At 37.1% G+C, this 24,078-nt stretch overlaps 2 protein-coding genes across 6 annotated transcripts; one reads left to right on the forward strand and one right to left on the reverse strand.

Annotated features, from left to right (window-relative positions):
* The first annotated feature begins 887 nt into the window (after positions 1-887).
* On the forward strand, positions 888-14,380 carry LOC306856689 (complex I assembly factor ACAD9, mitochondrial-like). 5 transcript variants are annotated; one of them, XR_013783034.1, is made up of 20 exons: positions 901-957; positions 1,067-1,141; positions 1,404-1,497; positions 1,738-1,839; positions 1,928-2,034; positions 2,704-2,804; positions 2,895-2,973; positions 3,055-3,229; positions 4,231-4,304; positions 4,390-4,465; positions 4,567-4,637; positions 4,728-4,847; positions 4,937-5,065; positions 8,755-8,834; positions 8,932-9,058; positions 9,346-9,423; positions 9,749-9,816; positions 13,083-13,211; positions 13,870-13,942; positions 14,167-14,380. XR_013783034.1 is itself a non-coding variant. In XM_079396089.1 (19 exons), exons 5-19 carry the CDS (start codon positions 1,951-1,953, stop codon positions 14,265-14,267), a joined length of 1,497 nt encoding a protein of 498 aa, XP_079252215.1. In that variant the 5' UTR covers positions 912-957; positions 1,067-1,141; positions 1,404-1,497; positions 1,738-1,839; positions 1,928-1,950; the 3' UTR covers positions 14,268-14,380. The 5 variants fall into 5 exon arrangements, 4 of the variants coding, with proteins under 4 accessions (XP_079252213.1, XP_079252215.1, XP_079252212.1 ...); XM_079396089.1 differs by lacking the exon at positions 9,749-9,816 and having other exon boundaries at positions 912-957; XM_079396087.1 differs by lacking the exons at positions 1,404-1,497; positions 9,749-9,816 and having other exon boundaries at positions 888-957.
* On the reverse strand, positions 13,962-24,022 carry cfap92 (cilia and flagella associated protein 92 (putative); the record flags this gene model as incomplete). The annotated part of the gene is made up of 13 exons (XM_079395972.1): positions 13,962-14,705; positions 14,943-15,106; positions 15,344-15,555; positions 16,596-16,749; positions 17,226-17,327; positions 17,668-17,938; positions 18,223-18,417; positions 18,525-18,573; positions 19,098-19,311; positions 19,391-19,575; positions 20,823-20,972; positions 22,861-23,080; positions 23,936-24,022. 13 exons carry the CDS (start codon positions 24,020-24,022, stop codon positions 14,513-14,515), a joined length of 2,196 nt encoding a protein of 731 aa, XP_079252098.1. The 3' UTR covers positions 13,962-14,512.
* Between the last annotated feature and the right edge of the window lie 56 nt (positions 24,023-24,078).

Raw genomic sequence — 24,078 nt, forward strand, 5'->3', positions numbered from 1 at the left:
GTTTTAATATGCATTCTGTTTCTAAGTAGATGATGAGACCCTATTGATGTTTAACTATAACTGTGATCATGTTGAGAACATGAAATAAAACAATATACTGTAAAATTCCTTACTTGTATTGTTCTGTATTAAAGCACACGTTATGTTGAAGTAAATAATTTTGAATGCATTTTTCCAAGTCCTTAAAATTTTTGTGAATCTCAAAAGCCATTTAGGAATAAATTCTTATATTGTAGTTATATATGAATCATTAGAAATAGCCTTCAAAACTCTCCAAACTGAATTCAACATTCTGGTACATTTGAGTCAGCAAGGTCATTGCGTAACTGACTATGAAAGGTTTGCTGGTTCTCAGAATTCTTGCAATAGTCTTTCTCACTGACATATTTTTTATTCATGTTTCGGTTAATCAAACTAACGCATTCTGTGAATAAATCTAACCAACCCCAAACATATTTGAAAAGGCTGAAAGCTTCAAGATTCGTGTTTCTGTGAATAAAATAAACGGCGCATAAGTTGTGAATGACTGGATGCAATTTCTAATGCATGTGACCTACAGACAGGTGGTGAGAAAGACACCCCATGCCCTTTTTTTCTGCGTCTGTCTGGCCTGCTGGAGGCTATAAATAGAGCAGCTTGAGGTTGACAATGAGGTTAAATCCTCATTGTCAACACTAACGGCCGTGTCGCTGCCCAAAGAAGGACTGGAGGGAAAGAGACCCGCTGAACTGCTCATTACTGTTATTTCAGTAATATTTGAACCCAGGAATTCACCTAAATCCGAGCAAGTACTGTGATGAATCCAGACTCCGCATTGAAATGACTCCTTTGTGTAGTGCAGCTAAACACTGACATCTGCAGGGCACCAAATGAACTGCACCCAAACTGACTCGTGTCGTCATCAATGTGAGACGAAAATGGGTGAAAGGTGTTTCAATCAGTCCTAGGGTGATTTGGGTGAGTATCTACGTTGAAGATGAACCTGAACAAACTTATCGTTTTGTCAAGATCGGTCAAACTTGGGAGAAATGTGTTTGCTACACGAGATTGTCTGCATCATTTTCAGTCGCGACGCTCCATTAGATCCAGCGCGAGGAGTTTGGCATATGCCAAAGATCTGTTCCTGGGCAAAGTTAACAAGGTAATGTCAACAAACTACTGAATAAGTTGTTGCTTTATTGTGTGTACATACTGACATAACTATTAAAATATGACACCACTTGAGCAAGGTCAAGGAGTCTTATAATTAATTAATAATAGCGACGACAATGTTCATAATATTTATAGTTATTACAGTGGATGGTTTTCTTTTAGGTTAACTTAAATACTCTGGATAAGACTGCATTCTTTCTGTACATTTTAATTTATATATATATATATATATACATACATACATCTTTTAGGCTGAAGTCTTTCCCTACCCAGAAATCAGTAATGAAGAATTAGAGGAAATAAACCAACTTGTTCAGCCTGTGGAAAAATTTTTCAGTGAAGATGGTGGGTACGAAACAAACATGTGTTGATGTAAAACAAGGTCATTTTAGTGCTTTAAATGTAGTTAATTCACAATTTATAACTAAAACTGATTTCTGAAATACTTTTGTGCTTCGGAGAAAGCAAGGGAATATGTCAATTATATACACTATATATATTGCATATTCCTATATGTTTTTCATACAAATGACTGAATGACTGAGAAATGTCTTTTTTTCTGTACTTGTGCAAATATCACCATAGTTGATTCCACGAAGATTGACCATGAGGCTGTAATTCCTCCTGAGACTTTAAATGGGCTGAAGGAACTGGGGCTGTTTGGGATACAGATACCTGAAGAATATGGTGAGACTGACCTCTGACTTCATACATGGAACAATTTCTAATATATCTTCAGAGAGTATTCATCTTCTTGTTTGCCTGTTTTCTCCAGGCGGTCTGGGCCTCTCAAACACCATGTATGCCAGGTTAGGAGAGATCACGTCTTTAGATGGGGCTATCGCAGTCACACTTGCAGCACATCAAGCCATTGGCTTAAAGGTGAGCAAATGACTTTCTGTGTTGCATTGTGAGTCCTGTATTGAAGCAATAGTTCACCCAAAAATGAAAATTTGCTGAAAATGTACTCACCATCAAGCCATCCAAAATGTAGGTTTTCATTATAGAACAGATTTGGTGGAATTTAGCATTACCTCACCTCTGCAGTGAATGGGTGCCGTCAGAATGAGAGTCCAAACAGCTGTTAAAAACATCACAATAATCCAGTACTCAACACAACTCCAGTCTGTCAGTTAATGTCTTGTGAGGTGGAAACCTGTGCGTTTGTAAGAAACAAATTCATAATTTCTAACTTTTAAATTGTAACTTCTGGCCAAAATACGAGTCCATAGCTATAACCCTCCAGTAAAAAAGTCCATCCTTTGTTGTCTTCTCGTCCCAAAATCCACCAACATAGCTGTTTAGAACTGTTTTAAACTGTTTTGCTTGTAAACAATGCTTGATCTGTGTAATTTTGTCATTACAAGCATGCAGATTTTCACTTCACAAGACAATAATTGATGGACTGGATTCATGTGGATTATTATGTCTTTATCAGTTGTTTGAACTTTCATTATGATGGCACCCATTTACTGCAGAGGACATTTTTATTTACTATTCCTGTAAGTTCTATGTTAATTGTCAATTTCCATTACAATCTCTGCATTTTAGGGTATACTGATAGCTGGAAATGATACTCAGAAATCAAAATACCTGCCCAAACTAGCAACAGGAGAGCATATTGCAGCTTTCTGCCTCACTGAACCTGGAAGGTACGACATTTAACCTAAAATTAAAATCAGATCCATTTTCGAATCTGCTTTTGTTATTGCTTTTTAATGACATGTCCTCTCACATGTTAGTGGCAGTGATGCTGCATCGATACAGACACGCGCCACGCTGACAGAAGATGGCAAGCACTTCTTGCTCAATGGCACAAAGGTGACTGCTTCAATCAGGTCATTGTGTTTGGCTTTGTGAAATCTCTTCATTGGATCATTTGGATTATTGTTTGCTCTCAAGTTTTGGATTTCCAATGGTGGCTGGGCAGACATCATGACTGTGTTTGCCAGAACTGAAGTTGTTGACAAAGACGGTCAAAAGAAAGATAAGATCACAGCTTTCATTGTAGAGAGGGCGTTCGGTGGGGTCACCAGTGGCAAGCCTGAGGACAAACTGGGCATCAGAGGTTCAAACAGTAAGTTTAAACTTTCATCTACTTTCGTGCTTGAAGGTAATGTTGACTTTTAATGTGGACATTTAAATATGTATTTTTTATTAAACTTTTATAATGTTCCAAAAGATTTCTGTTTCAAATAAATGTTGTTTATTGCTGGTTGCACGGTTTCCACAAAAATCTTAAACAGCACAAGTGTTTTTAAAATTTGTAATGAAAAAGAAATGTTTCTTAAGCACCAAGTCTGCATATTAGAATGATTTCTGAAGGGTTAAATGATAGTAACATCACAGGAATAACATTTTTAAAGAGTGCTACACGGGTGTCTTTATAAAGCCACTGGTGCTCATTGGATGTGGTGGAGGTAAAAAAATCAAATTATATAGACGAAATGCTTCCAAGGCACTCACGTGGTAATATAAAAAGCCTTTAATGTACTGGGCTTAAATCCTGACTTCGTCCTGAAGAAGGCTGTTTTGCCGAAATGCGCAGATCTACTTTGAACTATTTTGTAATGATTTAAGCCCAGTAAATTAAAGGCTTTTTATCGTACCACGTGAGTGCCTTGGAAGTATTTTGTCTATATGTTTAAAAAGTTATTTTAAATTGTGATAATATTTCACAATATTACTGATGTTGTTTTCACAATCAAATAAATGCAGCCTTGGTGAGCAAAAGTGACTTCTTTTAAAAACATTAAAAAATCTTACCAGCCCCAAACTTTTGAATGTTAGTATATACATATACTGTAAGTCAAACCGAGTGGCTTTTATTTTGAAGATGGAACAAATAGGCATTACTTAAAGTAAAATATCATTAAAAAATGGTTTTAAATTTTAAAAAACAACAATGTATTTATTGTTCAAAATTAAGTTGGTATTTGGACACTTTTTTCACATGCACATTTGTAAATAAATGATAAAACTATTAAAAAACAATATATTTATTTTATTTATTTGTTTTTGTGTTGGTGTTGTTTTTTGCATGCACATTCATTGAATATTTGTACTTTCTTTCAATAGCCTGTGAGGTCACATTTGAAGACACCAAAGTGCCAATTGAGAATGTCATTGGTGAAGTTGGTGGTGGTTTTAAGGTGATCCAAACACTTCACTGCACATTTGTAACACTATGATAACATGATGTTGCATTGACACGTGACATTTACGTGCCATCATTAGGTCGCCATGAACATTCTGAATAATGGGCGCTTCAGCATGGGCAGTGCAGGTGCGGGGATGATCAAGAGGCTGATTGGTGAGAACACGATTCATTAAAAATTCACTATTATTACTCACATCCTTGTAAATGTAATCTATACATCTTTCAATTTTAATCCATATGCCACATCATTCCAGAGTTGACATCAGAATATGCATGCACAAGAAAACAATTCAGCAGGAGCCTTTCTGAGTTTGGAATGATTCAGGTACGTTACGTGGTATATTTAATCATATTGAATGATTCTGTTGTTACTATTTGCTTTGTCAGCATATGGTTTTATTTGTCTTTGGCACAGGATAAGTTTGCTACCATGACCCTGAATGCGTTTGTGATGGAGAGTATGGCTTATCTCACTGCTGGAATGATGGACCGACCTGGAGTCCCAGACTGTTCTCTGGAGGCTGCTATGGTCAAGGTAAAGTAACCTGAAATCATTATCACTTGAACAACTTATAAATGAAAAACAACATGATGGAGCATTGACCCTCAGTGCTGATTATACAGGTCTTCAGCTCTGAGGGCAGCTGGATCTGTGTGAGTGAAGCCCTGCAGGTTTTAGGAGGCCTGGGCTTCACCAAGAACTACCCCTATGAGCGCTACCTCAGGGATTGCCGCATCCTCCAGATATTTGAGGTACAGAGGAACATGATTACATTTTTATAGTCAAATTAGCAAAACCACCATTCAGAAGTTTGGTCCAGGAATTTTTTTTTTTTTTTTTTATTATTGGAAAAAGTCTCTTATGCTCACCAGGACTCCATTTATTTAATCAAATAAAGTAAAAAACTAATAATATTGAGAAATATTTTACAGTTTCAATAACTGAATAAATGTAAATTTCAGTGTCACACTATCCTTTAGAAATTATTCTGATATGATGATTTGCTGCTCAACATTTCTTATTATCAGTCTTATTATTTTGCGGAATCTGATTCATTTTTTTTTTCAGGATTCTTTGAAAAGGAAGCTCAAATGAACATTTATTTGAAATAGAAATATTTTGTCACATTGTTAAAGGCTCTACTGTTATTATTTCCTTGCAGAATAAAAATAAAATGTAGTTTTAAAAAAATCTCACAGACACCAGACTTTTGAACAATAATGTACTTAATTTAATTTGTGTAATAATTTAACAAAACAATTAATGATATATCTTTTTTTTATATATAATATATATATATATATATATATATATATATATATATACACACACACTCCCCTCCAAAAGTATTGGGATAGTGAGGCCAATTCCTTTATTTTTGCTGTAGACTGAAAACATTTGGGTTTGACATCAAAAGATGAATATCAGACAAGAGATTTACATGCCGGCTTTATTTCCAGGTATTTACATCTGGATCTGACACACAACTTAGAAGATATCATCTTTTGTTTGAGCCCACCCATTTTCCATGTGAGCAAAAGTATTGGAACAGATAGAATTAACATAGATTAAAGTGAAAAAGACTTAATATTTAGTTGCAAATCCTTTGCTTTCAATAACTGCATCAAGCCTGTGACCCACTGACATCACCAAACTTTTGCGTTCTTCTTTTGTGATGCTTTTCCAGGCTTTCAGTACAGCCTCTTTCAGTTGTTGTTTGTTTTGGGGGGTTACCCCCTTCAGTCTCCTCTTTAGCAGGTAAAATGCATGCTCTATAGGATTTAAGTCTGGAGATTGACTTGGCCAGTCTAAAACCTTCCACTTCTTTCCCCTGATGAACTCCTTTGTTGTTTTGGCAGTGTGTTTTGGGTCATTATCTTGCTGCATGATGAAGGATCTTCCAATAAGTTTGGTTGCATCTTTCTTTAAATTGGCAGACAAAATGTTTCTGTAGACTCCTAAGTTCATTTTGCTGCTGCCATCATGTGTTACATCATCAATGAAGATTAATGAGCCTGTCCCAGAAGAAGCGATGAAAGCCCAAGCCATGACATTACCTCCACTGTTTCACAGATGAACTTGTATGTTTGGGATCATGAGCAGATCCTTTCTTTCTCCAAACTTTAGCCTTTCCGTCACTTTGGTAAAGGTTAATCTTTGTCTCATCAGTCCATAAAATTTTGTCCCAGAATTTTTGTGGCTCATCTCTGTACTTTTTGGCAAGATCCAGCCTGGCCTTCCTATTCTTCTTGCTAATGAGTGGTTTGCATCTTCTGGTGTAGCCTCTGTACTTGTGATCATGAAGTCTTCTGCGAACAGTAGATTGTGATACCGTCACTCCTGCCCTCTGGAGGTTGTTGCTGATCTCACTTACAGTTGTTTTAGGGTCTTTCCTGGCAGCTCTCACAATGTTTCTGTCATCAATTGCAGTTGTTTTCCTTGGTCTACCTGTTCGATGTTTGTTGCTTAGTACACCAGTGGCTTCTTTCTTCTTCAGGACATTCCAAATGGTTGGAATGACTATGGCCAATGTGTGTGCAATGGCTCTGATTGATTTTCCTTCTTCTCTCAGCTTCACAATTGCTTGTTTTTCACCCATAGACAGCTCTCTGGTTTTCATGTTAGTTACACCTCTTAACTATAAATGCAGTTTGAACAGGCAAAACCCAAATCTGAAACTGAGCGTAGACATTCAGTGCTAATTATTGTTTGAATAATCATTGTGATAGGACACACCCGGGCAACAAAATAAACCTGTCAGTCACATGTTCCAATACTTTTGCTCACATGAAAAATGGGTGGGTTCAAACAAAAGGTGATATCTTCTAAGTTGTGTGTCAGATCCAGATGTAAATACCTGGAAATAAAGCCGGCATGTAAATCTCTTGTCTGATATTCATCTTTTGATGTCAAACCCAAATGTCTTCAGTCTATAGCAAAAATAAAGGAATTGGCCTCACTGTCCCAATACTTTTGGAGAGGAGTGTATATATATTAGGGGTGGCACAGTACATGTATTCGTACCGAATACGGGACAGACATCTCGGTTCGGTGTATGAGGCCTTACGACGAATACAGGCAATTCACCCCCAATCCAGAAGGTTGCGCCTGCAGTAATGCAACGCTGTTTGATAACCGCCAGCAGAAGAACAGCGAATGCCATGAGTTGAGCACTTGAAAACAAAGCCCCCAGACAGTGACCATGTACTGATTCTAAACGCGTCTCTCACATAGACTGACAAAGGAGTATACTTTAAAGGCTTGCGCACTCAACTGTTTGCGAAATGGGCCTTTGTGCTCGTGTATCCTACCGCTCTCATTCGGCACAAATCCAAATATTCCATAATATTTTCATATTTGCGATGTAAAGTATCTGAATGCTAAACTATTATTTCTTATGTAAATTATAGCCTTTGTACTTCAGTCACGTTCCAATGGTGACACAGAGGCGGGCACGCTGATGTTTGACTCACTTTATTTTGATAAAGTACCAACTGCGCTGTCAAGTTAGCAATGCTGGAACTGATGTGTGTGTGTGTGCGCGCGCTCCTTTCCTTATACCAGCAGAATCAACTTTAAACACTTATTGTCTTATTAATAATCACTGTATAAAGGTCTGCAACTCTTTTATTTGTGTACACTCACAATGAAAACAAAACAGATGTTATATATATATAACGTAATAATATTTAGTATTTTCACGTCTAGATGGAAAAAAAAAATGTAATCTGCACTACTGTCTGTACAAAATAAATGAAAAGAAACTGAGCATAGTAGATTTCTTTTTTTTTACCCTGTTGTACCGAAATCGTATCGAACCGTGACCCCCGAACCGAGGTACATACCGAACCGTGACATCTGTGTACCGTGTCACCCCTAATATATATAGGTTCAGCCTATCTTCAATGGGCGGCAGATGCTTTTCTGTCACGGCACCCAAACTTTGGATTTCGCTTCCCCTGGCAGTCAGGACAGTCACCTCTCTCAGTGAATTTAAATCAAAGCTTAAAACACATTTGTTTAATCAACACTATCACTAAATTGCATCGTGTATTTGTCCCATTTGTTTTCTATTTCTATGTCCTTACTACATTTTCTGTGTTAAATGCAACTGCATTATTTTGTTACTGAATATGTCCACTGTAATTGTTTATTTTCTATGAGTAATTGTTGTAGTGGTGTACCTTGTAGAGCGTCCTTGAGTCTGGGAAAGGCACTATATAAATTAAACATATATATATATATATATATATATATATACATACATGCATACATACACATATATACATATATACATATATATACATCACACACACACTCACCAGGAGGCATTTTTACCACCAGGGGGCATGTTGTCACAAATGTAAGGCTCCAGAATGAACATGCAAAAACAATTGAAAGTATTATATAATGTGCTTTTTTTTTTCTTTCTTGCTTTTAGGGCACTAATGAGATTTTGAGGATGTACATCGCACTTACCGGAATGCAGTATGCCGGCAAAATACTAACAGGAAAAATAAAGTATGTGAGAAATATAAAAAACATGTCTTTGATAATTAGTTTATATTTAAAAGTACCATAACTGCATGGTTTGGCATACGACATCACTTTCTCACAGGGAGATGAAGAAGGGAAATGTGGGGGTGGTGTTTGAGATTCTGGGAAAGAAATTGAAGGACTCCGTGGTGAGGACGGTGGACTTTGGACTGACTGGTAAAGATGGCGTTGTGCACCCCAGTCTGACGGTACAGAACCAGTGCTGCTTGTGCTCTATATAGATGTAATCTGTCATAATATAGAGTAAAATGACACCAGTGGTCATAAACTGAATGTACGTCATGGTAATAACAGCAGCGCAGGGATGTCCACTAAAAACCCTGTCACCCTCACATCTGATCTCGCCTAGTTCTCCTTCCAGTCACATTTCATCAGGCAGAATCCTTCCTTCTGATCTCTCCTTTAAACCCGTGTGGTCGGGTAATTGAGCCCAGCTCATTTTCAGAGGAGTGATGATGTCATCTTTCTCCCACAGGAGAGCGCCAAAATGTTTGAGCAGAATGCTGCACACTTCGGCTCCACTGTGGAAAGCTTACTGTACCGATATGGAAAGGTAAAACTGTTTGATTTATTATGTATTGTGTTATTTAGAAGCTGTTTTAATTTTTAATAAATTAAATCATTTGAAATGTTTTATTTTTTATATGTACTAATTTTTGCTGCATGATAGATAATGTCTTGCCAAAGCAAAACTCTTTCTTTATACATAAAAACAGATATTTATAGTAAGCTAAGCCTCATAGTCACCATTCCCATCAATCTCATTTTCCTCACCATCAGTTTTTAATCCAAGTTTGTGCACATTCCTCGGATGCTGCCAGAAAATAAAAATATTACCATTGGGGTTTTTTTTCTTTTTTCTTCTTGTAACGCACAAGGTAATTAGCGTGGGCTGTTAGCGCTGCTGGGACCTCGTCTCTGGTCCCTTCTTTCCTGTTGGGTTGAGGTAATGTTCATGTGTGACACAGCTGGCCTCACTCTCTCTTTTCTGAATGGACATCTGTGTGGCCGTGCTATTGTAATCAGACTGCAGTCACAAGAGAGCAGCCTGGAAGTGCTTCAGATATCCACACTGTTTTTCCTGTTTCATCTTCATTCATTCTCATCTGTAGGAAACATTTAAAGGAATAAATCCCACTGCTGCAGTGTTTTTGCCTACATGCTGTGTGAAATGCGAACTGTAGAGAGGCAGGCACAGGATGTGTTCGTCTCTTTGTGGGTATTACCGTTAGGACTGCCTTGATTTGTCCTACTTTGAGTGACCTACTGTAGATCAACTGAAACATCTTGAAATATAATAGAGACAGAGTGTTTAATTCTAGATACAGACAAATATGTGCTTACGTGATTATCGATACAATTTTTAAACAAAATTGTTTCATATCATCAAAACTATATAACACAAATGAAGCCAACAGAATTATGTTGTGACCAAAACATTTTAAACAAATCTAAACTGATTTATTTATTTACAAAAAACTAACAAATTAAAACAAAAAAGACATTTATCTACAATGCTAATTCCAAGCATGAATGTTTTTGATCCAAAAAGTTAAGTGTGCCCAAACTTTTAACATACTCCAGTACTGTTCAAAAGTTTGGGGTCAAATTTTTATTTTATTTATTTTTTATTAATACAACCCGAATTCCGGAACGTTGGGAGGTTTTTTAAATTTGAATAAAATGAAAACTAGAAGACTTTAAAATCACATGAGCCAATATTTTATTCACAATAGAACACGGAGAACATAAACTGAGAAATTTTACATTTTTATCCACTAAATGAGCTCATTTCAAATTTGATGCCTGCTACAGGTCTCAAAAAAGTTGGCATGGGGGCAACAAAGGGCAGAAAAAGCAAGACATTTTTAAAAGATTCAGCTGGGAGAACATCTAGCAACTAATTAAGTTAATTGACATCAGGTCTGTAACATGATTAGCTATAAAAGGGATGTCTTAGAGACCCTGAGTCTCTCAGAAGTACAGATGGGCAGAGGCTCTCCAATCTGTTAAAGAGTGCGTAAAAAGATTGTGGAATACTTTAAAAACAACGATCCTCAACGTTAAATTGCAAAGGCTTTGCAAATCGCATCATCTACAGTAGGGCTGGGTAAAAAATATCGATTCTCCGATTTTAATCGATCTTCAGTTTAACGCAACGATATCGATTCGGGAAATCCCCGAATCGATTCTTAATGCGCGTGCTTCACGTAAGAGGATATGAATATTCACCTCTCGTCCTGAAGGTGTCACCATCTATAGATATACTTACCTGGCAGGGGAGACACCATGATCAAGAAGGCGGTTCACCCAGAGCGAGGCTTGGCCACGGTGTGTGTGTTCACTGCTGTGTGTGTGCATGTTGGATGGGTTAAATGCAGAGCACGAATTCCGAGTATGGGTCACCATACTTGGCTGAATGTCACTTCACTTATCTTTCGAATTGCTCCACTAAAAAAAACTGTGTGCACCCTATTATTAATGTAGATGTGTATTTCAGTAATAAACTTAAGTAGGAGAGTTTCAGTTACCAGCATTTATATCAAAATATGGAACCCATGTCTGCAAAACTAACATTTTAAATGAAATATTGATAGCTAATCGATATCGAATCGAAATCGAATCGAAACCATAAAAATAAGAATCGAATCGCAGAATTGGTCACAATACCCAGCCCTAATCTACAGTGCATAACATCATCAAAAGATTCAGAGAAACTGGAGAAATCTCTGTGTGTAAGGAATAAGGCCGAAGACCTTTGTTGGATGCCCGTGGTCTTCGGGCCCTCAGACACTGCATTACTCATCAGCATGATTCTGTCATTGACATTAGTAAATGGGCCCAAGAATACTTCCAGAAACCACTGTCGGTAAACACAATCTGGCGTACCATCTGCAGATGCCAACTAAAGCTCTATCATGCAAAAAGGAAGCCATATGTGAACATGGTCCAGAAGCACCGTCATGTCCTGTGGGCCAAGGCTTATTTAAAATGAACTGTTTCAAAGTGGAAAAGTGTTCTATGGTCAGACGAGTCCAAATTTGACATTCTTGTTGGAAATCATGGGCGCCGTGTCCTCCAGGCTAAAGAGGAGGGAGACCTTCCAGCGTTTCATCAGCGTTCAGTTCAAAAGGCAGCATCTCTGATGGTATGGGGTGCATACGGTATGGGCAGCTTGCATGTTTTGGAAGGCACTATGAATGCTGAAAGTTATATAAAGGTTTTAGAGCAATATATGCTCCCCTCCAGACGACGTGCATTTCAGCAGGACAACGCAAAACCACATACTGCAGCTATTACAACAGCATGGCTTCGTAGTAGAAGAGTCCAGGTGCTGAAGTGGCCTGCCTGCAGTCCAGATCTTTCCCCTATAGAGAACATTTGGTGCATAATTAAACAGAAAATACGTCAAAGACGACCACGAACTCTTCAGCAGCTGGAAACCTATATCAGGCAAGAATGGGACCAAATTCCAACACCAAAACCCCAGAAACTCATAACCTCAATGCCCAGATTTCTTCAAATAGTTTTAAAAAGAAGAGGAGATGCTACACCATGGTAAACATGCCCCCATCCCAACTATTTTGAGACCTGTAGCAGTCATCAAATTTTAAATGAGCTCATTTTGTAAAATTTCTCAGTTTAAACATTTATGTTATCTATGTTCTATTGTGAATAAAATATTGGCTCATGTGATTTGAAAGTCTTTTAGTTTTAATTTTATTCAAATTTAAAAAATGTCCCAACATTTCCGGAACTCGGGTTATACTTTTATTAAGCAAGGGTGTTTTATATTGAACAAAAGTGACAGTAAAGATATTTATAATGTTATAAAAAATATATTTCAAATAAATGCTGTTCTTTTGAACTTTCTATTCATCAAAGAGTCCTGAAAAAAAACTTACAATTTCCACATAATTATTAAGCAGCGCAACTGTTTTCAACATTGATAAGAAATGTTTCTTGACCATTTAATCAGCATATTGGAATTAATTCTAAAGCAGTATTTTAGACTGAAGAAGACTGGAGTAATGATGCTGAAAATTCTAACTTTTGAATGGTATTGTCCATAGAATGCAAACAAAAAATCTAAACTTTATTACATTTTTGCATAAACTTTGATTCTTATATAAAGCATTTTGTCAAAAACCCCTAATATTACAGTTTCACTTCTGCATCTTACAGTTTTATCTGTAACTTCATCTGTTTCAGACAATTGTCGAGGAGCAACTTGTGCTAAAGAAAGTTGCAGATGTATTAATTAACCTCTACGCCATGACAGCTGTCCTGTCCCGCACCAGTCGCTCCATCAGCATCGGTCTGCGCAACCATGACCATGAGGTAACAGACGCTTAAACCTTCCACCCTGAGGTCACATGGTCCGTTTCAAAGCAAGCCATGTTAAAAGAGCACATTACCTTGACCTGTAAAGTGATTCTCAGTTTTGAGACTTGCCTCAAGACTTCAGCTTTTTGTTCAGTGTTCAGTCTGAGCATTTTAGTGAAGCATGCAGTGTTGAACAAGTACAGATTAAAGAAAAAAAGAAACGGCTCATTTACTTGACCTGTTTAGAGGACTAAACTTGAAAGGATTGTGGATGTTGCAGTGTGACAAATAATGCATTTCTTCTCACAAGTGGATTGGTCCCAGGAGGCGTTTCAATAAGCTGAATTTGAATTCTTAGCAGCAGAGCTGTTTTGATTTCGCATGAGCGAAACAATTGACGGAAACAGTTTAATGACTTGTCATGCTGTGACTGTGCTGCTTGCTTGCATATTGGCTTTATCCGAGTTTTCTGCAAGGTTTTGCATGCTTTTAAACATACATTTCATAATTCTGTCATTTTTTTTCTGTCTATTCTACTTTTGTTTAATTGCTCATAGGTCAAAGAGTGTAAAATAATTTAGCCAACAAAAACCTCAGTCAAGGAAATTTGCTTGCTCATTAATTTTGAAATCGTTAATGTAAACAGCCTTGTTAAATCTCCACTGGGTTTCAGGTGCTGCTCACCAACACTTTCTGCAAGGATGCTCATTTCAAGAACAACTTCTTGTTGACTCAGCTTCAAAAAAGTGAGTAAAACGCACAGCTATAATTAATACCAGCCCTTCTCGTTTTATTGCATAGCAAGACAAAGCACTTGCACATGTTGTAGAATTTGCTCCACAACCTTACAAACCATAAGTCAGACGCTAACACTTGAATGTGCTCTTCATACTGTTCCAATTACTCCAGTCAATGTAATGCATTAGATCAGAGCGTTCACTGGACGGATTGGGGTTTGTGTTCTCTCCAGATTCCCCGGAGAACAACGACGCCAACATAAAGAAGATCGCCCAGGAGGTCTTAGCTAAGAGGGCGTATGTCTGCTCACATCCTCTGGACAGAACCTTCTGAGATGGCTCTTGTTGTCCGAAAGGTTTCCCACAACCTTGTGTCTCAGTTTAAATCAACAAAAGGGAGAGGACCTGCTACGATTATTCAATTAAATATACTTATGTTTCTCACAATATTAAGCTTGATTGAGCCTCACTCTCATATGTTTTAGTTCTTTTTATATCAGTTTTCAAGTGCCACCTAAGTGCTTCTTAATATTGGTTGAATGGCATAAAATCCAAGTGATTATGAAGCAAGCAATACCTTTAATGCACATGCAAGGTGATGTCTTTGTTGGTTCTCATCTCCGTGATGTTTCTGCTGTGTTTGAAGTCGGCAATTATCATGGGTGTCTTTGAGGCTTCAGCAGGTTTCTGACAGGAGTGTTTGCTTTTCTCTTCATCTGTGAGCGGTAAAACACTATGCTTGTGCAGAAAGGAATGTGGCCTCCAGTAATCTCTGTTAAAAAATCTGAACGTTACTGACAGCAGTTTAAAATTAGATTTTTAATTTTTTTTATTAATTTTTTTTTCTCATTTTTGCACGCCATAAGTGCTTCCAGCATGTTCTAAGTGTTTGTTTCAAGAATTTATATAAGTAGTGTGACTGGTTCACACTTATTTCCAAGTTGTGTTGCAGTAAGCCTGTTAGTAATTATAAAACAGTACAAACTGAAGAACAAGGATTATGTCTAACCTGAAGTGGAATTTGCTGTACTGGGACGAGTATCTTGGAATTGCGTTTTTGTCCCAGCTCAGGCTGTGGTTCTGAAAGGGTCCAGGAGCAAATGGAATATTGGCCTCCCTCTCTGCTGAGCCGGTCTTTTCAGAAGGCTGGACCACAGAAATAACGGGAATGGGCTGAGGGGGGAAAAAAACAGGGATTAGATCTAGAACAGCAAGCCTAAACGTTTTAAAGAAAAGTATGTTTGTTGGGGATCTCTCAGTTAGGAGACATTACGATCTGTCCATGTGATTTCTAAAAATGTTAATCTAACAATCAATCTGATACAATTTTCAGAATGATATTTGACTGTCATGGATATTTTTATGTTCTGCGGTAATATCGTTTTAGGAAATCATTTAGCTTTTTAGTACTTTTAAAGCCATTCCTGCCCTCTTCAGAGAATATTTCATGGGCTTGTCTTTCAGTATGTCTTGTAGTTTATCCAGACCAGCTCTCCTCATGTGGCATTTGAACTCAGGAACTCTTCCACTTCCTGTGGAGGTCTCATCAAGCAACATCTTCCTCTGCCACCTGTTGTACAGAGCATGTGCTGCCTGAAGCTGCTCCTCATGGAGAGCCTCTCCTAAACAAAATACAAGTTTAAATGAGTCCAGTTTCATACAAACAAATCTGGCACCATCCTTCTTAGTTATCGACTGTACTGAAAATGACATTAGAGGACTTCAGAATTGATATTATAATAGCCCGTATTACTGTTGAAGGGTTCTTTATGTTGCTAAATTGATTTTATATTTGAATGCATTCTCTGAGAAATTCAACCGAGAAATCAAAATTCCCTTTTGATATACAAAAGGTTATGCTATAAAAACATTCTGTAAGTTTCAGAACTCAAAAGTTCTCGATAGTCTAAAGACTTACAAGATTATATTGAAGCCAAAATGACAGCTTGTGGAATGTGCCACTTTGGTATAATAGTGTGGCTAAACTCCACCTCCGCAGAAGACCGGTGGCTACTTCCACATCACTGCCAGTTTAACCCCGCCCACCGATTTGCATAAGGTAAATGACAAAAGCAGCAAACGCAGGTCTAAGCAGAAACCAAACAATAAACTTTATTTGATGAACTTTATTTTTAATGAAGTGCCAGACCATGTCGGTAGGAATTTGGTCCTTTGTGCCTTGTTTGTAATGAATCTGTGGTAAAATGAAGTTCAATGCAGGATTTTCAGAAAGAATGAAACTAAAAGTTGATGCTGTGCCGACTGTATTGGATATGATGTCACACTACAAGTGTGAGTAACTGTTTTCATTACGTGATCACTATTGCTTTATCTGTTATTACAGATCGTTTGATAGGAGTATTTATGCATATTTAACCTAAATCACAGCAGTGCTCATCTGTGAAGGATGTAGGCTTTCAAACATACACAACTGTCTGCCAATCATAGCAGTGGGCATCTACTTCTGAGTCTACAATACACCATGCCTATTCAAATGGAGTGTTTCGATGAGGGGGTCAAAACAGGACAGAAAATAGCCTATTATTTCTAAATTTTGATGTTTTTTTATGTAAAAAATCTTGATAGCATTATAAGTGGACCTCGGAGAACAATACAAAATAAACAACACAGGCAGTTCATGACTCCTGTAAGAAAATGTTACCAGCCAAATGGATGCTCAGGGGGAGTTCTGGTCCAAACTCTAATGGGGGCTTGGAGTAAAGTTCAAAATCCTTATGTCTGTGGATCCATGGCAGCCTGAATCTGGAAAGTGTTGGCTTCAATTTGTTCCCATGTAGAATGTTTTCTCTCCACGACTGTGAAAAAACAACAACATTAAATCCATGTTTAAAAGAGATGGTTACAATAAATTAATGCTTTTGGAAAAACATAAATATACATGTTCAGTTGCTCAAATAGGACAAACTGCTAATGATAACATCAGTCTGTCATCTGTAAGGTTCACATTTTTGGGTGCTATGCTCATGTTCAGCAGGGAACAATAAGTTACAGAATCTGAAAGGCTGATAAATCAATTTCAGGCAAGCACATGCTTCTAGATAATGCTGTGTGTCCCATGAGTCAATCAGCATTAGCCCTGTCACCGTACTTGCAACTAAATACTGTCTTAAACTCTGTGAATCTGTAAAGAAGTGGGCAAGGTAGGTAAACATTGGTAAAACTCTATCTTCTTGCTTAAGCTCTTAGGAATGTCCATAAAGTTGACATTGCACCGAGAGAGAAACATGACACAGACGGGGGTAACAGCGGTATGGCATGACCTCAACAGCACCTTTCTCAGCTCCTCTATCCGAGCATTGTCTGGCTGCTTCGGGTGCTGGTTACATTCAATACTGCTCTTAAAAGGGTAAGAGAAGTGAATGCAAGTGGAGTCCTAGAAAGACAATAAGTAGTCACATTTTACTTTAAGTTTGACATGGTAATATAATCTCAGGAGCCTGCCTAAGCACATCACAGTTAACTTTTTTCATAGAAAGTAAATAAAATGCCAACCTTCAAAAATTCTCTATAGAGTAGAGTAGGGGAATTCATTGTTTGAACATTGTGGTAATTGATTGTCTGACCATCAGTAATATTATCCAAAAACACATTAGGCTTTGACTTTTGTAAATCTCTACTCGCCCTGTGGATGTCTTCAATATTTGCCTGAAAAAAAAAATGCATTAAATTAACTCAATTTCCCCACTTTGTTAAACATATGAATCATTCATTACCTGGATAAAGTCCTTCACATTATTACCCTCATTCCATTTCCATTGGAAGTATTCTCTGTTGAAGTTGTCTAGAGGTGTGCGAGTTCTCTTTCTGATGTTATGATCATCAGGTATATCCTGAGATTGCTGGGTCTCTGTTGCCAACCATAGCTCTCCTCTCCCGAGATCTGATCCAAACTCCTTGCTTAAACTTAGAATCATGTTGGCTGATGGGAACAGGTCGTGGTGTACTACTTCTTGAAGCTTCTTGGCATTGCAGATGTGGCTTATGCTAAAAAGTTAATAGGAAACATTTCAACTTTCTTGAATATCTCAGTGTTTCACAACGTTAGTTCCTCTAGGTTTAGCAAATACCACGCGGAATAGTTTTTGTGAAGTATAATCCATCCAATTACACCTGGTACTTGTTACCATTCTGAAATAGTAGTCAAACATTAATACTATCCTAAACCACTCAATGTGCTTGAGAAAACCAAGAAAAAAAGGACTTTTAGAAATTATAAGGCAAAAAGGAGCTGCTCTTTGTAATTGTAAGTGTTATTGTAAGTGTTTTACCGTTTCAAGGCCTCAAGACAGGCATGAGGAACTGTATTTCTGATGAACACCAGAGGCTCCATCAAAATGGTCTCAAGTGGCTTTACAAGCCAAACGGGACTCAGACCCATGTCAAGTATGTCATACAGTCGCTCTGAGAAACTCAAGTCTGAGTTATACAGCGCAGTCATCTGTTCCTCCTCATCACCATTCAACCTGGAAAGGATTAGATCAGTCTGTATGATCTTTAGGAATTTTTGCTTTGCTGCATATTGGTAAATGTTGTGCACATGTGGGAGCATTTTAAATGATGACTTTCTTACTTTATAGGCACTGTAGTCCACAGTCTTTTGACTGCTTTATCCTTCAATCCTTCCAGAACAAAAAGGTGTAGAGCCTTATCCATCATATGAAATCCCGTGAGAACATTCAGCCTTTTGTTCTCTCCGTCTTTGCTTATTTTATGACCAGACAGGAGCCTTTGAATTGTTTCCTCTGGATAATGTTTTAGTTGGAAGGCATCTGCATTGATCTGTAGAATTTCTGATGTCAATTTGGCTAAGACATGTGTATTGTTATACTTGAAGACATAAATGACGCGACCAAAAGGGCAATCTTCACATTGAAGGGTATGTGCTATCTCCACGTGGACTTTCAGTTGGGCGTCAGCTTCAAGATAATGACCCACTGGCATTGCAATATCCAAGGAAACTTCAGAAGAACTCCTTATGGGCAATTTCAGCTTCAAATATCTGCATCCTCCAAGAAGATCTGCGAGATCTAGTTTAGCTATGCCATATGGATCATGAAGTTCAATATCTGCTTTTAATGCATTACGCGCGACCCATAAATCTTCTTTGGCATCAGTAGTTCAGTCCCAAATATAGCTGGTGTACTTGAGGGTTTTTCCTTTTTTCTATCCCGATCATGGACTTCGATCTTCATAGGTGGACCGTTAAGAAACTCAAACAGCTTTCCAGGGCTCAGCAGACCAGTAAAAATCACATTCACATCCTTGAAGTAGATATTAGCGTTGTGATCATGGCCTTTGGTTCTGTGAACAGGCATGTTGCAGAACTTGTACTGACAGTAGACAGGATGACATTTTGCCTATTGAAAGATGAATGTGATAATGTGTTTAATATGTTCTTATTGAATTATCAAATTAATCATTTCTGAAATAGCATACCTTAAGTACATGGTAAGGAATGGGAGATGATGGCAGAGAGGAAGCTGATAAAACTGTGATGACTAGTGGATTGAGTTCAGCTTTTAGCTGCTTGGACATAAGTGGCTGATCAAGAGTGATATTCCAGAATCCCTCTTGTACTCCTCCGGAACAGAATCCCAGGCAGTCAGAGAGCATCATACTCCCTAACATAAAGAGAGTACATGCCAGCCAGGTAGCTGATGTTTGAAAAATATGTATCATACACTACCTTTCAAAAGTATGGGATTGCTAAAATGTTTCTTACCAAAGTCTCATATGCTCACCAAGGCTGCATTTATTTGATCAAAGATACAGCAAAACAGTAGTATTGGGAACTTTTTTTTTTTCAATATGTATATGATATATCCTTTTTAATTCTTTATCTTATTTTTAATATATTTGTCATAAATGGTACACACCCGTTTATATTTGCACTTGCCCTTCTCTGCACGTATGTCATATTTTGCACTGCTTATTTGTAATTTGTACAATCTGTTTAAAATTAAGCTTTTTTTTTTCTTTTCTTTTTTTGTATGTGTGTGTGTGTGCATGCACTTCAGAATGAGAGACTAAAATTTAGTTGTACAGTTGGACAATGATAATAAAAGGTATTCATTCATTATTGCAATTTAAAATAATTCTTTTTTATTTCAGTGTATTTTCAAATGTAATTTATTCCTGTGTGTGAAATAGAAAACTTTTGTAACATTACAAATGTATTTACTGTATTTTGATCAATTGAATGCATCTCATCTGAATGAAAGTAAGCAAAACCCTTCGAACGGTAGTATATATGTCATAATCTAACTATGGGAGTGTCCTTCACTCCCATATCATTACACATAGCCATCGTAATAATAAAAAGCATATGAGATTTCTGTCCTTAATGGGTCATATTTTGGAAAAATAATAACAAGATTGGGTAATGGCCTCCATCCTCCATCCAACCCTGCAATGAAAGGAGCTACACGTGATTTGTCTGGCTCGGCTTTATGGGAACCAGGCTAAAATATTTCCCAAGCGAAGGCTTTCTTCAGGAGCTCCCGCTGGGGTTCTGGATGAGACACATCAAAAGTTAAAGAAGCAGTCGGTCGGCTTTGGTTGGTGCCATTCCACAGCCAATTAGAAGCTAAGTAGCAGGGACACTGCAGGGAAGCCCCTTACTCAAATCCACCCCACAGCGCTCAGGAATAAGGGAAACAGCCCCTAAATGGCAAGCTGCCTCGAAAAAATCATGTTCATGATGGATTATATAAACAACATTCAGTTACAGGAAACCTGTGTATAAGAGCCATAAGAGTGAGTGAATACAACAGCCGTCGGCTACTAATGGGGGGTTTTAGGAGCATAAAATTCAGAAAATTATTTTTATGCTCCAAAAGCTACCATAAGGTTGCTAGGAAAAAATTACCTGCAAGGAGAGTGAGTTCCAGTGAGGCGACCTCCTTTTCCTGTTTGACCTCCATGAGTTCTGCAGTATCCTGGGAGGGTCTCTGGAACAGTGTCTTCTTAGTGGGTGATGTTTGGCTCTTTTCTGTTGTTAAACCACTCTTACTGGGATCTAAATTGAAAAAGACAAATAGGGTGCCCATTGACTTGCTACTTCAAGAATCATAATGATAAAATTGTGATGAGACCATTTCATTGTGTATATAGACGTATCAAGTCAGTATTAATTCATCAATCCTTTAACAGTAGATTTATACTACTATTCAAAAGTTTAGGGTCAGTAAGATTTTTTTTAAGACATTAATGTTTTTTTTCAGCAAGGATATTAAAGGCATTTGATATGTTACAAAATATTAATAATTCAAATATAGTTTTTGCACTTGTCTTGGCATTCACTGTAGACAGCAAAGAAAGAATTTAATTGTACAGGGAAACGTTTTCCTCACTGTGCACATGAAAATAAATGCTTTGAATCTTGAATAAATTCTGTTCTTTGATTTATCAAAGAATCCTGAAAACAAGCAGCAGAACTGTTTTCAATATTGATCATAAGAAATCACAAATGGTGGCTGAAAATTAAGATCTGCCATCACATGAATAAATTTAAATTACATTAAAATATAAAAGTTAATTTAAATTGTAATTATATTTCACACTGTTACTGTCTAACTGTTTTTGATCAAATAAATACAGCCTTGGTGAGCATAAATGAATTATTTAAAAAATGTATCAACCCCAATTTTGTTTAATTTAACTGTACTAACAAATGTGACCCTGGGCCACAAAACCAGTCCTAAGTGTCAATTTTTCAAAATTGAGATGTATACATTATCTGAAAGCTGAATAAATGGAAATAACCTTTCCATTGATGTATGGTTTGTTAGGATCTGACAATATTTGGCCGAGCTACAGCTATTTGAAAATCTGGAATCTGAGGGAGCAAAAAAATCTAAATATTGAGAAAATCGCCTTTAAAGTTGTCCAAATGAAGTTCTTAGCAATGCATATTACTAATCAAAAATGTTTTGATATATTTACAGTAAGAAATTTACAAAATATCTTCATGGAACATGATCTTTACTTAATATCCTAATGATTTTTGGCATAAAAGAAAAATCTATAATTTTGACCCATACAATGTATTTTTGGCTATATTGCTACAAATATACCCCAGCGACTTAAGACTGGTTTTGTGCTCCAGGGTCACAAACGGTTAAAGTGTTTCAGCTGTAGAGGACTTGGATTCAGCTGTTGGTTTTTAAACATTATGTATCTCTTTCATTATAAGGATACTTTGGTATAGAGTAGACCACATACACAATCAGACCCATTCTGTGGTTGTAAAACATCCCCATCATAAATCTTTTATTAGCATACAGCATAAGCATGTTGTAGCTGTGGCACAGCGAAGCTCCAAATGCTTCGTATTGTCTGATGATACCAGATCTTTGTGGTTTTTCATAGATGTTCTTATTTTTATGTTCTCCTTCTCATAGACAGCTCTCATCTCACAAACCATCTTCCTGATGCCACCTTTGAAGACATTTAGTGATGATTTTAAATCACTGAGGGAATTTTTATGTGGAATTTAATTTTTCAAATGATAACTAGAAATGCTGTATGTTTGCATTGCACTTTGTGCTACTTGCGTATAATATTCTCCATTCTCACAGCACTGTAATAGAAGTGAGGATGTAAGTGGCAGATCTCACCATCTCATAATTACCTGTCGTAGTGAACTGAGATTCACACTCATTTTCCTGCCTACTATGAAATAAATTACTGTCTTTATATCAGTTACAACACACTATGACTAGCCCTCTCATGAAGAAACTGGGTAAGTTAAATATTCTTTCATTTTTCATCTATCCTAGACATATTTCACTTTAGTCATTAAACTCTGCGGTGTCTAAACTCTTGATCTTGCTTAAAGATACCAACATTACAATGAAGGAAATCTTAATAGGAAGTACAATCAATAAAACAGGGGTAGGTCATACCCATTTGTTCTGGATCCTCTCCAGTCCTCTCCTGTGGCAGTCTGAAGGCTTTGGGTCTGTCATTCCTGGCTTTGAAAGACACCTTGTCTTTGCTGTCCCATACTCTCACAGTGATCTTATGGGAGGCCAATTTAATCAGGAGCTCTTTGGTGACATTGAGTTTTAAAGTCTGAGACCAACTCACCCACAACTGGTTTCCTTCTCGCCAAGGCTTCAGCACCTTGTCAGGACACATAGAATAAATTACCATATAATAATGAAATCATGTGCTGTTTCGAAAAACAACAACAGAATTACACTATTGTTAAAAGTTTGGGGTAAGTATGATTTTATGTTTATTTAAAACAAAAATAGTGCTTTTATTCAGCAAAAACATTAAATTGACAGTAAATACACTTGTATTGTTGCAAGCAATTTGTATTTCAAATAAATATTGTTCTTTTGAACTTTCTAATCAAAGAATCCCCCCCCCAAAAAAATCAGTTTCCAAAAAATATTGAGCAGCACAACTGTTTTCAACATTGATGATAATAAGAAATGTTTCTTGAGCAGTAAATCTAATCGAGATTAGAAACTTTTATAAAGACAGAAAGAACGAAAGAAAGAAAGAACGAAAGAAAGAAATCAGCATATTAGAATGATTTCTGAGGAATCATGTGATTCTGAGGAATGGAGTAATTTTAAACGGTGATAATAGTTAATAACATTACTGATTTACTGTATTTTTGATAAAAAATTTTGATAAAAAAAAAAAATGCATCCTTGGTGAGCCTATTGTATATACAATTCATTTACTGTCACTGGGGAAAAAAATACCCATGCAAGTGAACAAAAGGTGTTTGCCCCTAAACAGCAAGGTGCACAATAGAAGTCCAAAGAGGCCATTAACTGAAACACTAAACTAGCTTTCTCTGGGTCAATGGAGCAAATCCTTGTGCATAATTTATCAACATATACTAACAACACCAAGAACTGTTTGTTTATCAGGTCATAGTAGTATTATTCAACATATAAATAATGGATCATTTACAAGCTCTTGCTTAGAATTAACCCCTAATTAATTCCAATAGTTTACCTTAGTTTCATTCGCCATGTAAAGTTTAGCTGCCAAGCCGAACATCACTAGATCCACTCTGGTTGGTGCAGGGTCATCAGGCAGCATGTTGTACTCAATGCAATAATAGCCCTCGGCTCTGGGGGCCTCCACTACCTCACTGG

This window comes from Barbus barbus, assembly GCF_936440315.1.
Source record: "Barbus barbus genome assembly, chromosome: 37".
NCBI lineage: Eukaryota > Metazoa > Chordata > Actinopteri > Cypriniformes > Cyprinidae > Barbus > Barbus barbus.